Source organism: Lacerta agilis, chromosome 2, assembly GCF_009819535.1.
Source record: "Lacerta agilis isolate rLacAgi1 chromosome 2, rLacAgi1.pri, whole genome shotgun sequence".
NCBI lineage: Eukaryota > Metazoa > Chordata > Lepidosauria > Squamata > Lacertidae > Lacerta > Lacerta agilis.
The window spans coordinates 80397809-80415935 of NC_046313.1; the positions used below are offsets into that span (position 1 = coordinate 80397809).

At 47.3% G+C, this 18127-nt stretch overlaps 1 protein-coding gene across 5 annotated transcripts in view; it reads left to right on the forward strand.

The window, feature by feature from the left end:
• Positions 1-18127, forward strand: part of CELSR3 (cadherin EGF LAG seven-pass G-type receptor 3) — an 84479-nt gene that overhangs the window by 65938 nt on the left and 414 nt on the right. For 2 of the 5 annotated variants that reach the window (XM_033141011.1, XM_033141012.1), the window contains 17 exons: positions 1556-1765; positions 3573-3756; positions 4479-4628; positions 5565-5751; positions 5956-6123; positions 6728-6872; positions 7230-7436; positions 7788-7962; positions 8514-8626; positions 9633-9712; positions 10125-10251; positions 11692-11805; positions 12191-12327; positions 12535-12641; positions 13493-13666; positions 14862-15062; positions 16571-17693. In XM_033141011.1, the coding sequence (XP_032996902.1) occupies positions 1556-1765; positions 3573-3756; positions 4479-4628; positions 5565-5751; positions 5956-6123; positions 6728-6872; positions 7230-7436; positions 7788-7962; positions 8514-8626; positions 9633-9712; positions 10125-10251; positions 11692-11805; positions 12191-12327; positions 12535-12641; positions 13493-13666; positions 14862-15062; positions 16571-17693 (3602 nt within the window). Of the gene's footprint in view, positions 1-1555; positions 1766-3572; positions 3757-4478; positions 4629-5564; positions 5752-5955; positions 6124-6727; positions 6873-7229; positions 7437-7787; positions 7963-8513; positions 8627-9632; positions 9713-10124; positions 10252-11691; positions 11806-12190; positions 12328-12534; positions 12642-13492; positions 13667-14861; positions 15063-16570; positions 17694-18127 lie in introns of those variants that run through there. The other 3 variants (XM_033141013.1, XM_033141014.1, XR_004426020.1) reach the window with 2 other exon arrangements.

Consider the following 18127-nt stretch of genomic DNA (forward strand, 5'->3'; position numbering starts at 1 on the left):
CATTCTTGTGCTAATAAAATTCTTGCTGTTGTTTTTGCATACATAAACAATCTCCAGTTTCCCCTCTCTTATATCATGATCTAGAATTCTCCCAAGTGTTATGTCTACGTTTATGCTAAAACAGTGGTTTTCAAACTTTCCTGGCCTGTTTTGTGTAATAACTCTGAACTCGTTCCTGCAAAAAGCCTGCACCAAATCTGTTGGTTTGATCCTGCTGACCCACAGCAAAGGTGACAGTGCAAGCAGTGGCTTGTACAGCAATAACTTCTGAAGCATAAAGGATGCTGAGGTCTGACTAAATTGAGAAGCCCATCGAGGGCATTCAAAGTACAAAACTTTCCCTTAGGGCTGAAACTGACTAGGCCATAAACTGTGTGCCATCCAGTCAGATCAATCACCACTCAGTTGAGTTGCCTGGAATTAGAAGAGGCAGCTAATTGAACAAGCTGAATGAGCAGCTTCTGCCCACCCCATCTCTCTGCAGTGAGGCTTCTCCCTCCGTTGTTATACCATTAGCCAAATACTTAGATAGATGCTTCTACCACCCTATCAATAAGAGGGAATCTGCTCTATAGAAACAAATGCCTTCACGCATCCTGCTTACATGACATCATATACACCAAGCATGGTAAAGAAACTTAGCATAGGTAGTTCTACCTAAGATCCATATGGCTCTTTCATAGAGAAAAGCAGGGTGGGTGGGTGGGGGTGGGGATAAAATACAGAAATGTGAGGATAGATGTTGGCAAGTGTTAAGGGTTATATATTATTAAGAGATAGGGACGCGGGTGGTGCTGTGGTCTAAACCACTGAGCCTCTTGGGCTTGCTGATTGGAAGTTTGGTGGCTCTAATCCCCGTGATGGAGTGAGCTCCCTTGCTCTGTCCCAGCTCCTGCCAACCTAGCAGTTCGAAAGCACACCAGTGCAAGTAGATAAATAGGTACCACTGTGGTTGGAAGGTAAACGGCGTTTCCATGTGCTCTGGTTTCTGTCATGGTGTTCCATTGCGCCAGAAGTGCTTTAGTCATGCTGGCCACATGACTCAGAAAGGTCTGTGGACAAATGCTGGCTCACTTGGCCTGAAAGCGAGATAAGCACCGCAATCCCATACTTGCCTTTTACCTATTAAGGGATTAAATAGACCAATCATGCTGTTGAATCTGTTTCAGTAATCACTCATTTCAATTGATAGGTTTCAACATGAGATATTGCTGTACCATAAAATCATCTCCCCCCCCCCTCTGCTTCCTTTTCCCCCAGGGGATTATATATCAGAACCATCTGTTAACTAGATGTTTCTCTTCTCTCATTCCCTCATTGACACAGTAAAAACTAGAACTTGGTCATGGACACAATGGCAGTTTCACCTCTAGCTAGTTCTGTTTCATGGTTTCCAGTGGTCCCTAATCTCCACCACTTCATCAGCAACATCATAAGAAGCCCCTTTCTTCTCTGTGTGATTTGTGCCTCTTTAAAAACAGGAGCTATGTTTCAGTTCCTAGAGGCACTGCATGGTCCCCAACACATCCACCTCCCTTGTTTTCTGTGTTGGTAGCTGGAAGGTCTGGAAAGAAACGAGACGGAACTGAACACCATAGAAGCCAAGAAGCTGGCCCACCAACTGCGGGCAGTGACCGATCAGATGGAGCGCTACTTCGGCAATGACGTTCACATCACCTATCGCCTTTTGTCCCACTTGATGGCGTTTGAGAGCAGGCAGCATGGCTTTGGCCTGACAGCCACCCAGGATGCCCACTTCAATGAGGTGAGGGGGCTTTTTCTGGTTACTGAACATGCTGGGAACATGGATGGAGGGGGATTTAGGCCACAAGGAAGCTGCTCGCCCATCCTACTGGCAGGTAGGATCCTCAAGGAAGTGGGTGGCAGGGGGAGTCGCAGGGCTTAGATGCTTTTCTCTATGAAGCTGATCACAGAAGATGCTGCCAAAGAAACACAACACACAATGGGACATTTCCTACCTGCTGTGCTCATGCTACAGGGCTTGCTTATTTATTTACTTACTATATCTCTAGATTGGGCAGCTTACAATAAAAATGATTTCAGATATTTAAAACATCTTGAGCAAAGATGGCTTAGCTGTAGGTAAGGATGGGGGAGCAATTTGATTCAGTTCACATTTCAAGGGGAATATACCTAATCAGCGCTTTCCAAAACAATACACAAACTGAAATTCGTACTAGTGCGAATTTTGCAGTGCAGAAACTCCAGCCAAGCGAGGTGTACAGAACTGCATATACTAGGATGGTGTTACATTGGACTTACCCATTCTGCTTCATTGGTTATACTACAACGCTTCTTCAATGTTATTGCATTATTGCCTTTGATACCCTTGACCATGGTGTCCTCCTGCATCAACTTTTGGGGTAGGTATCTGAGTATTACAGTGGTTCCTCTTCCACCAGCATGTTCAAGTCCAGGGGGTAACACTGGGGAATGCTCTTTGTACCCGCAGCACAGAGGTTCCAGAGGGCACCATTTTGTCCCCAGTGTTATTTAGCATCTATATGAAGCCATTAGGAGTTTTGGAGCAAAGTGCCAAGTTTCCACAAGTATTCTTTTTCTTTCTTTTCACTGTGTGCACCTAATCTGCGAGCATTTTCTCATGACAGCAGTGTTTCTTTCAAACAATCATTTCAATGGGATAACTTGTGAATCTAGAGGCCCTTTATTTCTTCTCACCTGTTTCGTTTTATCCAAACCCCCTTTTCCCTTGCACTGTTTTATTTATTTGCAAGACTGCCACATGAGAAAATAATCTCCTTATTTTCTTCGCAACCTTTCCCACATTTCCCATTGCCCTTTCTACACATACTTTTAATTGGTTCCTGTGTGGTATACCCATCTGCTCACAGGCTTATAGGAAAACCCTCTGATTAGAAGCATTTGCTCTTCAAATATCCAGCCATCCCTCCTCTGTCACCTCTTTACCCAGGTCTTCCCTCCACCCCAAATCTGCCTTATACAACACTTGCATAATTCTGAAATAAAGCCTCTTGCACCTACTGTCTGCTGTTTCCAAAGCCTCAAAACAAGTAGCCTCTAATAGATTATTGAGGCAGGTGTCTAGACAAGTGCCTGATTTGAAAAGGCAACTTATTACCTTTCTTCTGTGATTAGCCTCCCACCTAAAAGATCCATGTACCCATCCAGTTTAAGACTGAGATGCCAGGGATTAAACCTGAGACCATCTGCATTAAAAAATATGTGCTCAGCCACCGAGATACAGCCTTTCCCCATCTGGTCAGTGCCTGGATGGGAGATTGCCTGGGAACCAATGTCTGCTCCCCTGAGCTCCATCGTGGAAGAAAGGTGGGCTACAAATGGTTTTAAAACCCAATAGTTCTGGAAACTGCAGCCTTCTAAGAGACAGTGGGGTTGTGTCCCATGCAAGTCCTATTCAGAGCAGATCTGCTGAAATTAATAGACATGACTTGCTTAGGATCATTAATTTCTTTGTGTCTACTCTAAGTAGAACTGAGTTGGATGCAGCCCATTGTGCGAGGTGGATTTTTACATCCTCTGATGTTCCACCTCTGATCTCTGCTCTGTAGAACCTACTGCGGGCGGGCAGCTCGGTGCTGGCCTTAGATAACCAAGAGCACTGGGAAGCATTGTTGCAGAATGACCACAGCAGCGCAGGACTGATGGAACAGCTGAGAGAGTACACGGGCACACTGGCCAGCAACATGAAACTCACCTACCTCAACCCTGTTGGCGTGGTGACCCCCAATATTGGTAAGTAGAAGCACTGCTCGGGGCGGGGCGGGGAGGCATTGCTGGAAGGCCGCAAGCAGCTCACTGACCACCCTGAAGGTCTATGATCTGCGCCACCATCTGTGAACTCCTGTCTTGCAGGCAGCCATGGGCTTGCTGAGGATGTGTTGGGTTTCTGGGCTAGAGGCTGGAGTAGCACAGGCTCAATCGTGGGGGCAAGGCAGCACAGGGGCAGGGGAGTGCTAGAATGCCACACCACTGGGAGGTCAGGTGTGAATGCATTTTTTGGCCTACCTTACACTGTTCCTTTCAAGTTTTGTGGGCAAGTGTTGGCAAGCCATTGGCTTCGTCCCATGTAGGTGCTTCACACCTCATGCATGCAGAAGTAATACAGGTATGTTTTCTGCAGTTGGGCCGGAAACCTCCCGAAGCAGGCCACAGAGTGCATGCCTTCTCTTACAAACAGATGCCTATGACTACATTGCCCATGCACATCTCTGTTTGCTAGAAACCACTGTTGAAAGTAACTCTGAGAGCATCAAACATGCTCCACCGATAAACATAAGCCAGTATATTTGTGCCTTACTTGATCCTTATGCATGTTTTGCCATCAAAGCTGGAAGCATCTCTCTGTCCATTTCTCATCATTCACTCAGGTAGGCCAACTCTGAGACCTCAAATCTGCTCCTCTCCCTCTCTCTCTCTCTCTCTCTCTCTCTCTCTCTCTCTTTCCCTCCATGCAGTGCTCAGCATTGACCGCATGGAGAACCACACCCACTTCAGGAGGCGTTACCCCCGATATCACAGCACCCTCTTCCGTGGCCAGGTCATGTGGGACCCACACACCCACGTCGTGCTTCCCCTCTCAGTCCTTACACCACACAAAGTGGAAGGTAAGTGACTGAGCTCCACCAGGCCCAGACCAAGGTAACCAAGAAACCAAGAAGTGATTGCCTCTTTCCCAGCATGCTTCATTCAGTTTGCACTGGGCACCCATTTATGTTCCTTTGGGCAGTGCTGTGGGGAAAGAGCAAAGTGCACACAGATGTCTCATGGCTGGAACCCCCTCTGAGAGCTTTCCGTTCTTTTGGAGCCTTGGAGAAGGGCTGTTTAATTTACTTGAAGCATTGTTAGAAGTGTGTGATCAGAAGAAGCCCTTTGCTTCCCATGAGAGAAAGACCTAGGAGAACTTTCTGGTGGGAAGCAGCACCTTCTGAGCAACAAAAAGACAGCTCTCCTCTTGGACTAGGGGTGGGGAACCTTTAGCCCATGGGCTGTTCTTGGCCCACCAGGGATTCCAATTTGGCCCATGTTGCCGTTTTTGTGAAACCACACCTTGTTAATCAGATTACCTCCACTCAATGGGTGGATGATATTGGCAGATGGGAGGGTTTGATAGTCAATGCCTGAAGAAAGCAGACTTCAACCCTCTGCCCATCAGGTGATTGGTTGGGGGGTTTCAATGCTGCTTGGTCACTATCACCCCGTGCCCACCCCACCAGCCAATCACTTGGTGTCACTATGATGTCAAATGATTGACAGGTGTGTGATCTCACCCATCTGTCAAGAATTCACTCCTGGGGTTAGCAGGAGATAAACATCTGGCCTGCTGGGCCAAATAGATTCCCTACCCCTGTGTTGAAGGAGGAGGAATTTCCTTCTGCTTCAAATGATTGGTCCTTTGGGCTCAATGGGCTCAGCTCAGTCAAAGTATAAGAACTTGAGAGATTATACCACCACAATGCTAGGCACCTCTTTCCTCTTCTGTCCTGCCTCTAAATGGTGCACGGCAGAAATACCATTGGTTCCTTCCTGCTCTGCCTTCCCAGCTCCAGCTCCCAGCACGGCAGCACTGACACTGCTAAACAGTGAAACCAATGACACTGTGGAAACCTCCCCTCCCAAGCACTTCCTGCCGGAACCTGAGCCTGCTGTAACCATCCTCATCCTCATAATTTACCGTACTCTAGGAGGACTTCTTCCTGCCCGCTACCAGGTGGATCGGCGCAATCTCAGGTACCACCCATTGCTTACTCCTCTTCTGGGCTCTTTGTTACCATCTCAAGTCCTACGACTCCTACTTGAATGGACCATGAACAGTTTATCGGGGATTGGTCAGCAATAGCCCACACTCTAATACTCTCCCATTGCATGGACCATTCTGGGCCCAGTGGTGTTGCCAGGTGGCATCAAGTAACAAGCTGCCTTTGTTCTTTGCAGGCTGCCCAAAAACCCTGTTATGAACTCCCCCATAGTGAGCGTGTCTGTCTTCCGTAACCACACTTTCCTCCAGAGCACTTTGGCGACCCCGTTAGTGCTAGAATTCCGCCTGCTGGAGACAGCCAACCGCAGCAAGCCCCTCTGTGTCCAGTGGAACCACTCCAGCCAGTAAGTTGCTTTGCTTCCTCTTTCCCAGGGAGCCATCCTTCGCTTCTTCTTTTTTACTTTGAGGCCCTTGACATTATTCTATTCATTTGAAATGCTTCTAAGTGCAATGGATTCCATGATGGGCATAAAAATTATTCAAAGCATAAATACAATGGGCGGTCTTCAAGTAAATAATTGCACATGTGGAACAACTTCTGCTTTCACAGATGGATGTTCCTCCCCCTGCACGTACCCTGCACCATCCCCAAATCTGCTCCAGAACGTTGAGGGGAATCCCTAGAACAGATTTAGGGGACGTGTGCAGGGAAGAGGTGGGGGTAGATTTCATGGCACAAAAAGAAATCCTTGCATTGATGGACTGTTCACCTTAATGCCCTGCTGAATTCCATTCACAGGCACCCTCCATAGTAACTTAAAGATATAGGGTGATAGCTATTGTTAGTTATACTCAGAGAAAATGCATTAAAATCAATGGACCTGAGTCTGACCCGAAAAGGTCAATAATTCAAGCATAATTCATAGATCCTCAGTGAGTATCCTCATGCCTGCCTCTAAAAGAAAATGTCACCTTGAAGACTCTTTCCTTTGAGGCCTCTCTCTTTGGATTTCTTTGTGACTGCAGGATTGAGCCCACTGGCTTCTGGACAGCGCGGGACTGTGATCTGGTTTATCGAAACGCCACACACGTTCGCTGCCATTGCTCCCAGTTTGGCACTTTTGGGGTCCTGATGGACAGCTCCCACCGAGAGGTAATTCTGATGACTCTTGAACAAGGTCACAGCAAGACCTAGAAAGCGATAAGTGGGGTGTGATCAGAGAAGCCAGAGATAAAAAAGCAAAACAGTGGGCCTTGGTATCGCTAAAGACCAAAGTAGACGTGCCAGAGACAGCCATGTTTGTTGACTCATGAGCAATGTATAAAGCAGGGAATGAGTGGGAGGTCTAATTTCCAGGAGTGGCTGGCAAAGAAACACCATGGAGCCACAAGTGTTGTTGGCATTTAGTAAACCATGACTAATAAACCATGGCTTAGTGTTAACATGCCCATCAGGTCACTGTGTGCTTCCTCTCTGACTTCTCCTTTTGCCTTTGGTTTCTCCTTGCAGCAACTGGAAGGTGACCTGGAGACTTTGGCCATTGTGACCTATTCCTTGGTGTCCCTCTCCCTTCTGTTCTTGCTGCTGGCCTTCTCCTTCCTGATATGCCTGAAAGGTCTCAAGTCCAACACCCGGGGCATCCACTGCAACATCTCGGTCACCCTCTTCTTCTCTGAGCTGCTCTTCCTCTTGGGTATCAACCGCACTGAAAACCAGGTGAGAGGAGGAGGAGCAAGAGGCAAGTCCTAGGTTCAGCATGTTTGGTGGCTTAGAGCTATGTGTGCCACACGGTCTGCACCCCCCAGCTAAGACTGCTGCTCTTAGTCTAGGACACTGTCCCATTGCCAGTACTGAAATAAGATTCAGCTGCCAAACCTGTCAGCTCCTGCACATGGAATATTGGAGGAAACATCTTGCTCTTTGCCTCAGGACACAAAATGTATTGGGCTCCTGCAGCAATAGAGATCTCAAGGGAAATGTTGTAAAATATTAGTTTCAGATCAGGGGCAAACTACTCACGCTGTTTTAGAGGACGTCTTTGAACTGTGGTGCTCTTGCTTGTTTCAGTTCTTCTGCACTGTGATTGCCATCTTGCTGCACTACTTCTTCCTCTCGACTTTTGCTTGGCTTTTTGTGCAAGGCCTCCACATCTACCGCATGCAAACGGAGGCCCGCAACATCAACTATGGAGCTATGAGGTTCTACTACGCCATTGGCTGGGGCGTCCCTGCCATCATCACTGGTAAGTGCAGATGTGTTTAGGAAGTGAGAGTTCCCCCCCCCAAAAAAAAGAAATGGCAATTGACATGCAGAACGTGCTTAGTTTGGAACAAACCTACAGTAGCGCTTCAAACCGTGCCTTTTCTGTGATGCCATGTGACCAAGACGTTATGCATAAGCTGCAGGAATTGCAGTGTGGATCGCCTCAGTTCCCACAGCCGTTGTTCAGCTGAAATGCTGCGGGTAACTGCTTGTGTCAGTCATAAGCCTATGTCTTTGGGGAGCCAAGACTTCAGGTCTTCTTTTGTGTGGCTAGTCAGCAGCAAGTCTCACAGATCGGAGGCTCTCAAACTTTGTCATAGAAACGAGCCTCCTGGCTCATTCAAAAGCAAGACCACTGGAGAGTTCTGTTTGTAGCATTCCTGCTCGTGATTGCATCAGAAGCTGAGTATATCAAAGGAGAACGGAGGAAGCAGGTTTACATTGACCTACAAGGATGCGGGAAGTATATTGACTAGGAATGTAGAACATAATACATTGTTCAGCTGATCCTTCTTCCTTCCTTTTGGACAGGATTATCTGTTGGCTTAGATCCAGAGGGCTTTGGGAATCCAGATTTCTGCTGGATTTCCATCCATGATAAACTGATCTGGAGTTTTGCAGGGCCCATTGCTGTTGTCATTGTGGTAAGCGCTTCTCACATTTGTTCAGCCTCTTTGCCAGGATGCTGTAGCCTTTCCTTTTCCTTGTTCAGCATATTTGGTCCCCATTCTGCTGTACCTCTGCTTCCTTTTCCTGTCAATAATGTTTAGTGTTGCACTTATTTTTCCTCTCTCTCCTCTCCTCCTGCCCCCCATTGTTGGCCCTTCATTCTCATTTTATCATTTCTTTCCAGTCTCTAGAAATATGTGACATAATACAAGTGAATAAAATAATGCACAGCATGGAGAAAGTGGACAGAGAAAAGCTCTCTCTCTCTCTCTCTTAAAAGACTATAACTTGCGGACATTCAATAAAGCTGAATGTTGGGTGATTCAGGGCAGACAAAAGAAAGTAGTTCTTCCCAGAGCGCATAGTTGAAGTATGGAATTGGCTCTCACAGGAGGCAGTAATGGCTACCAACATGGATGGCTTTGAAAGAGGATGAGACAGATTCATGGAGGATAAGGCTATCACTGGTACCAGCCAAGATGCTGCTGCTGCTGTTGCTCCAGTGTAAGGGGCAATATGCTTCTGCATTCCAATTGGTGGAAACCTCAGGAGAGGAGAGTGCTCTGGTGCTCCAGTCCTTCTTGCAAGTTTCCTGTGGGCATCTGTTTGGGGATGCTGGACCTGATGGGCTCCCGGCCTGATCCAGCTCAACTTTCATGTACTTTCCCACACTCTATGACTCTGGGGGCTTCTGAGCCTTTAAGCATTGTGACCCCATCCTTGGCGATCTTCTCATCTTTTGCCCTGCCCCATGAATCTGAATTGGAGTCGGAAGAGGGGGAGACAAAGCTTTTCTTTTGCAGAGTCCAATGAAGCCAGCTCACCAAATACATCATCCTCAAAGACAGGGTGGGCAATGTTGACAAGCAGGATCATGAAAGTGAGGAAGGGTGGGATATAGACAATAAATATAAAACAAAACAGAGCTTTCCCCTTGAGTGCCTGAACATGACTGTTCCTAACTAGCCAGTCTGCTTCCAGATGAATGGGGTGATGTTTCTGCTGGTTGCAAAGATGCTGTGCTCACCAGGCCAGAAGGAAGCCAAGAAGAAATCGGTGCTGTGAGTATTAACTTATCACAATGATCTGCTCAGACAGAAACGTGCTCTGTAGTGCCTGAGCATCACTTTTCCATTCCCCATAAGTGTCCTTCCACTTTTCTGTCACTCTGCCTTGAGATGCTCTCCTTCTAAATGTCATATGGATTGTCTGCCTCCTTAACGACTGAAATTGCTTGAGGCAGGAGTGGTGAGTTTTGTCAGTACTCAGCTAGTATTGGCCCTCAGCAGTAAAGAGCTGCCCTGTTGGGAGCCTGTTCCCAGAGCATTTTATGGGTGTGGCTGGATTGTGTAGAAATGGGTTTGTGACCCTCCTTAGTGTCTCTTGCCTTGCAGCTCAGCCACAGATTCTAACCTCTGTGTTTGTCCTTCTGGGTGGCTCTTTCTCTCCGTCTCTCTCTCTCTCTCTCTCCAGTATGACGCTGCGAAGCTCCTTCGTTCTGCTTCTAGTTATTAGCACTGCTTGGCTCTTTGGCCTCTTGGCTGTCAACAACAGTGTCCTGGCTTTCCACTACCTCTACACTGTCCTCTGCAGCCTTCAGGTAACTCTCTGCGATAGAATAAAGATAGTTAGGCAGGAATCAGGAAATGGCAGAGCAGACAAAGAGGATAGTGGCTTCTGGTGGAAGCGATCCTGCAGAACATAACTAATTCTCACCAGTTCCCCCAAATGAACCACATGTGGTTTGGGAGTCACAAGTCTACACCTTCATTCACAGAACTGGTTGCAAATTTCTCTGGATCAAGTCGCATGCGCCAATCTGGTGTGATTGCTCCATTACATTACGTTTGAGGGTGTGCAGATCTAAATAAATTGCAAACTCAACTGGCACATTTGTTGTAAATTGCACTTGCTTTGTAAGTGTCAATATATCAGCCAGCAAGTGTGTGGTGGTTAACATACCAAGCAATGCATGATGGCAGCCCTCCCAGTCCAGAAGCAAGACATTTCGTGTTTTAATATGAACCAACCTAATTCACATTTTCCAAAACAATGCATGCTATTTCCAAATTTTGCCATGGATTTTTCCAATCAAAATAAATGATACAAAATGCACGTGAGGAATTTTCTTTAAAACACATTGCAAACTGAAAATGTGGCAAACTGAATTTAAGACCGGTGTGTGTGTGTGTGTGTGTGTGTGTGTATGAAAAACAGAGAATTTAAAATTGACCAGATTTGCACATCACTATTTTCAAGTACCTGTATATACATTAAAGCTTTTACAGAAGGCATTTGCATGAAAAAAATTAAATAGGAAGCAAGGAATTAATGAACAAAACATATAGAGGGGGAGCAGAAATTAGTCTACCACCCCCCTAGAATTCACTTGCTCAGATTCTTGCAAAATATTACTTAAAGGCGAATTAAATATCGTGTGACTTTGCAGACATTTTGAGATATCCGGTGGTGGCCGTATGCTTATTTCAGTACTTCTGATTTGCTGTAGTCTTGTTAGATCTCTATACTCACAGAGCTTCCTGTAGTTTATGTTTAGAGTATCTGATGATTCATATTTGCCTGCTTCTATGTAGAGTCTTCCTGTCCTTGAGCTCACATAGAGACCAATTGCTCCCTCTAGCGGAAAGCTAATGTAGCCATTCTGGTAATTAGATCGTTAACACTCAGTATTTATGTAATAGTGGTTTTGTGCATGTTCCGTAACAAGGAGGAAGAATTTGGACTGCCATATGCCATGCAAGACAGGACAAGTGGATGGTGCGCACCCCACTTTCCTGGTCCATCTTCGGTGACTCATAAATGGCATTTGCGGCTCAGATTCAGTAAATGTGCATAGGCCAGTGGCAGAGCATATGCACTGCATATGGAAGATTCATCTTTAGCCCCTGGCATCTCCAGGTATAGCTGCCTGAAATCTGGAGAGCTGCTTCTAGTCAGAATACCAATGGCCTGACACAGCGTAACACCAATTTCTAAGTTTCAGATTCACAACCCCTCTTCCCTATCCCTCCCCCCGCAGGGCTTGGCAGTACTGATTCTGTTCTGTGTGCTGAACAAGGAGGTACAGGAAGCCTGGAAACTAGCCTGCCTTGGCAAGAAGGGTCAGGGCGAGGAATCCACCAGAAGCGGTCAGGTGGGAGCTGCGTTTGATCTTACTTGTTGGGTTAAGGGAGGTGGGAGGATAACTTGCTCCATCCAAAGCCTAGGATACTGCCCTCTCCCCGAGGAGACCTTAACACTTTGATCAAAAAGTGCAGGAGGACTGCCTTGTAGTCCCAGGCATGCATCCTTGAAGGGGTTTGGGCCTTCTTCCTACTGCCCTCATTACTTCTAAAGGAAATAGTCCTTTTAGTGTATCTGGGGCAGGGGGAGCCTTTTTCCAGTCTGAGGGTCAAATCCAGAACTGAACCACTCTTGGGCAGGCCACTTTTGACAGGTGGCCATGGAAGCTCCTCAGGCATCTCCCTAGAGAGGCTACTCTGTGGTGTATGTGTCCCCCCCCCACTCTCCTACTCCAGGGTCCCAACGCCTACAACAACACAGCTCTCTTTGAGGAGAGCGGCCTCATCCGTATCACCCTGGGAGCTTCCACCATCTCTTCTGTCAGCAGTGTACGCTCAGCTCGGACCCATTCCAGCCAGCGAGGCTACCTCAGGTAAGCAGCAGCAGGGATGTGGAAATGCTTGTGTTGACAGAACAGTCTCCTTAGCACTATGTTGAATTCCACCCTATGATAGGAGTCCATGGACTAGGCCTGTCTAACAAACCTTTTTAGCACTGTGCACTTCCCAACATTGATTTCTGGCCTCTCACTTGAAGAGACAGGCAAGAGTTCTGAGTATTTCTCTCTTACGAGTTTCAGAGAGAACATGATGGCACATCAAGGCTCTGCTCTGGATAACAACTTGCTCAACCATGCTGGTCCTACAGACCTTGACATAGCCATGTTTCATCGTGACGCAGGGCCAGGTAAGGCCAAGATCCAGGAGGCGTGCTTCTGATGGGGAAGTCTGTGGCTGTGAAAGGTGAAGGTTCTGTCTCCAGATCCCAAATTAAAAAGGAATCTTCCAATGCTGTATGCCATCTTAACACATCTTTATATATACTGAGCACTGACCAGGCCTGGAACAAGGGCAAGTGACTAAGTGAGCAGACCTTTCTAGGGAAGGGAAGAAGTAGCAAGTTCCCTCCCCTCCAGGGTTTTTCCTAAGCAATCTAAGACTGTGCCTGTGCAAAACTAACTTCTCCTCTGAACTTTTCATGCCTCTTCTGGGAGACCAGCAGGTGGGATCTTGTCACAGCAGGAGGGGGAGAATCTTCACCAGCCTGACTCATCTCTGCCTCTTAGCTTCCCTCTTCTCCTGCTTCAGCTTCTGCCTCTGATTCTGGACTGCTGTCTGCCGCAGACTCTCCCAGCTCACACAGCCCTGTTGCCCCTTCAGCTTCCAACACCTCCTCCTCCCAGTCTTCTCCCTCTGACCACTCATTATTGTCCCACCGCCACTCCCTGGGCTCTGAGCCTTCTTCCCTTCAGGGTTCCTCGGCTGGTTCTTCCCACAATTCCTCTGCATCCAACCAGTCCATGACAGTGGCCCCAAAACATTTGGGAACCACCATTCTAACATTTTGTCCTTTAGAGGCTTTGAACCAGTGACATGGTATGTGCTGCTAGACCGACCCATTGTTCCAGTTTGGCTGAGTTCACAACTTCAGCTTGCTCAGGAGAGGGCAGCTTATGCACTAGAAAGCTATTAGCCATCACTTGAAAAGCTGTTCCCTCAACCCCACCTTCTTTACATATGTTACATATCACCCCTCAGATCAAGACTCTGACTCGGACAGCGATCTCTCTCTCGACGAAGAGCGCAGCCTCTCGATTCCATCGTCAGAGAGCGAGGAAAACGTGCATCTCCGCGGCAGGTTCCAGCGCCAGTTCAAAAGGGCAGCACACAGCGAGAGGCTCCTCACCAACCCTTCCAACACCACACCTAAAGGCAAGTGCTGCTGGGCAAAGAAACACCTTGACTCTCAGGCCAAGCTGGGCAAATGTTGCAAAGCCCAAAATGGCCTATCTTCTGAGTTAGGCCAATAAAACTCAGAGACAAAAGGAGCTAGGAGTCCATTATTGTTTATTGCAAAAGCAATAGGTTACAGTGGAATCTTTTCACAAAAATGCAACCCTGCCAAAAGGTCCAGACAGGGGTATTTATAACATTTCAAACAAAGGATTTCAATTTAACCAATCAAGTTCATCATTACCTCATTCTAGTTTAATACGCATGTACAATCATTACCTCATTCCAGTTTAATACGCATGTGCAATAAGCATTGCTAAGTAAACCTTGATTCTCAATAATCTGTTTTGCATCGTGTATCAAATTATGTTCTAGCTTATGAACTGCATCTTTGTGATTGACGTATTTGCTTGTTCTTCTATCCCAGTGGGGATGGCATCTTGCCAAATCATCAGTTTCTTGAAGCAACAGGTTACCATAACTTCTCTATAGAAGCATATTCAAGGATTTATAGGGGTTCACATTATCACATTCATTATGGCCGTTTGGGCCACTGCCACACAACAAGCTCTGAGCTATGCACTGTGTTAACAAGTCAGGGCCAATTACAAAACATGGAACGCACATCTTAAGACAGGAGTGTAGATCTTGTGGTCTCTTGGGCTCCATTTCCCATAATCCACAGCCCACATGGCCCAGTGGTCAAGGGTTTGTCTGTGGGTAGCTCCTCTTCAGATTAAGGAGCCAGCATTTCACTGCAAAGAAGAAAAATAATTGTGCATGTGAATTAAAGTAAATACTTAATTGCTGTCTTAGTTTTCTTGCATGGTCCCTTCCAACTCATGCAGGCACTCTGAGACCTCTGCAAACATCCCAAAGGGGGCGTTACCTGATGGTCTGTATTTTACCTTCAGTACAGGTGTCGTCCAGACATTTGTTATTTCTCTGCCCCCAGAGTTGAGCAGCATGCAGTGGGTTCTACACGGGGGTTGGGGGGTGGGAGTTGGCAATGTGCCACATCTCTAGTAGTTTTGCACCATCCACTGCAAAGGATGGAAAACTTAACCAATTCTTCCTCCCAGCACGTAATTAAATACCCTGGCGAATTCTCACATTAATCTGCTGAGATGCACTTTGTCCGCCTCGTAATATACCAGCCATGTCCTCCCTCTAGATGTAGATGGCAATGACCTGATGTCCTATTGGCCAGCTCTGGGCGAATGCGAAGTTCACCCCTGCTCCCTCCAGAAATGGGGCTCCGAGCGGAAACTTGGATTCGATGCCAGTAAGGATGCTGCCAACAACAACCAGCCGGACTTGGCCTTGACCAGTGGCGATGAGAACTCCCTCACCCAGACCCAGAGGCAGCGGAAAGGTAAGAGAAACTGAACTGCAGCCAGTGCTCTGTAGTGGCAAGCTGGGCCGATGTGGGAGGGCCATGTGGCCTAGGCCTCAAGCTCAAAGGGGCTTCCCATTCAGATGCTTGTGGAGTTTTTTTGTTTTTGTTTTTTTACTTTTAATAAGCACCACAGCTGGTTTTATGAGTAGTGGATCAAACTGTGTCACACTCACTCAGCTTAGAGCTGTTCCTATGAACCCCCCCCCCCACGATTATTTCATTGTGTTTTATTATTATGCTATGTTGATTATGTTTTTAATGTTATACACCGCCCTGGGATCTTCGGATAAAGGGTAGTATATAAATTGAATTCATCATCATCATTGTGAAATTCCACAAAAGCATGATTTCCCTGAGTAATTAGTGCATTTGCACAGAAATAGGCTAGAAAGGACTTTGTTAAAGCTATTCAGATTATGTCTGTCTCCTTTTTCTTTTATTTCTTTTGTCCGGGGAGGGGGAACACCTTGTTTTGTTTTCATACGTCATAATTTTATTGTCGCTGCATTTAATACGGCTGGGGGTCTCGGAAGCTGGAAGTGACCCAGGCCTACGTGGGCCTCTAAGATGGCCTGGTGACAAATCCCTACTCATCCATGATGCTTGCTGGGTAGCTTGGCATCCAAGGAAAGTCAGGGGCACAGTGTAGTGTTAGAACACATGCTTTGAATGTGAAAGATCCCTGACGTCTCCAGAAATAGGGGGGGGGGAGTCCTGTCTCAAACAGGGAGAGCAACTACCAGTCGGTATAGGAGGGGATCCTGAGATAAATGGGCCAGTGTTCTGACTTGCTATGAGGCAGCTTCTTTTGTTCCCGGATTCCAGTCCCGCTCTCTTAGTCTTATTTTTCCACGTAACAGGATTTATATACTGCTTAATCATCAAAGCCACAAAGCAGTTTACATAAAATATACATTTGAAATTCCAGCAAACACAAGATGTTAAAAACAAGACGGCCTAAATTTTAAATAAAATAGCCAATTTAAAAATATACCTAACAAAATACAATTGCATGTTAAAACACATGCCAAATGAACACGTCTTGGGGGGGCCATTAAAAAATGGTTTTGGCGTACGCCAAAAATACAGAAAAGGCGCCTCCATGGACAGGGATTTCCAGAGTGTAGGTTCTGCCATAATGAAGGAGAGACTCCTTCCAACAATGTGTAAAATGCTAGTTCCACAGATTGAAGCAGTTGAGTGGACATACAAAGGATAAGGTAAGCAGAAACAGCAGGAAGAGGCCATAAAGAGAGACACAGGAGGAGGGATATTGACAGAGAAGAGTAAATGTAGGATAAGAAGCTAATTGGGACAGGAAGCTTTCTCCTATCAATAGAAATGTAAATGTGACCTGCTATTAGGAAATAGGACAAAGTAAGATGACTATAGCTAGGATGGGCATTTCCAATGGGAAGCTCTCATAGAGAGCCCTGGGAGAGAGGCTCATCCTTCTCACCTTCTGCTTTGCTTCCATTGTGTAGGCATCCTGAAGAATCGGCTCCAGTACCCTCCAACTTTGCAAGGCCTGCCCTCTGTGGGCAGGATGGCCAACGATCTTTCCTGGTACAAAACCTCCACCTTGGGCCACCGGGCCGTCCCTGCCGCTTCTTACGGCAGGATCTATTCAGGGGCAGGCAGCCTCTCTCAGCCCGCGAGCCGCTACTCTTCCCGGGAGCAGCTGGACATGCTGATGAGGAGGCAGATGTCCAGAGAGCAGCTGAGCCGCAATACCTCCGGCGAGTGCCTCGAAGCGGTTGCCAGCAGGCACGGCTCTCGAGAGCGTTTGGACACCATCCTGAACAGGCCTGCGTCAAGGGAGCACCTAGACACGATCCTCAGCCGCCATGGGTCCAGAGAGCACCTTGCAAGCATACCCAGCAGGCATGGGTCTCAAGAAAATGTAGCAGAAGCAGCTTCTGGACACGATCAAAGAGATCACGGGAACACCCTACCCAGGAGGCAGGGATCTAGAGACCATCTAGATACTTTGCCCTGCAGATTTGGGTCACGAGAACCGCTAGACTGTGGGGGGGCAGTCAGGGAGTTCTCTAGGGAATGGCTAAACACTATGCCGAACAGGCTAGCCTCGAGAGATCGAACGGACACACTGCCAAGTCGAGACCCTTCTCGAGAACAGCTGGATCTGCTTTCCAGGAAGCAGCCTCTGAGGGAGCAGCTGGCAACAGCTAGGCAGACGTCGAGAGAGCAGCTGGACTTTTTATCCAGAAGATCTAATTCCAGAGAGCATCTGGACATAGTGCCTGGCAGGCAGGCTTCTCGGGAAAACCTGGAGCCTCTTTCCAGACAGCAGCCTTCCAGGGAAAACCTTGAACTCCTCTCCAGGAGGCTCCCTTCTAGAGAAAATCTAGAAGCCATCCCCAGCCGTCACCCCTCCACAGAGCAATTAGATATCCTTTCTTCCATCCTAGCATCTTTTAACTCCTCTGTCCTGTCCTCTGTGCAATCATCCAGCACTCCCTCAGGCCCACAGACCACACCCACGCCTTCCGCGGCCCAGACATCCTCGACACCCTCCATGCCATGCCCTTCACCACCTCGCTCTGCAACATCCCACAGTATCTCCGAGCTCTCGCCAGACTCAGAGTAAGTGGCTTCCCTTCTGATGGGGGGCATTTCCCCCCTCCTTGGTCCAATTCATGTTGCCTCTGACCTACCAAGTAAGGTGGGTGAATTTAGAAATGTGGGTCTCCTTGCTGAAGAGAAAACAGCTGAACGAGATAAAATCTTGATTCGGGGTGGAGAAGGTATTTGCATGTCAGGAAGGGTTGTGATTTTCTTGTCCTGAACTAGGTGCTTGGGATTCACCACCACTCAGTGTGGTCTAAAAGCCCCATCAATTGCAGGACTGAGCTGAAAATTCTCGCTGGAGAACTTTTGGCTGAAAATTCTCGCTGGAGAACTTTTGGCTGAAAATTGGGAAGCAGTCAGGAAGTTGGAAAATTGTGTGCAGAATTGCTGGCATAATCTGGGGAGGGGGGGCACATCTCCTTAAACTCATATACGCCGTTCGTTCTGAA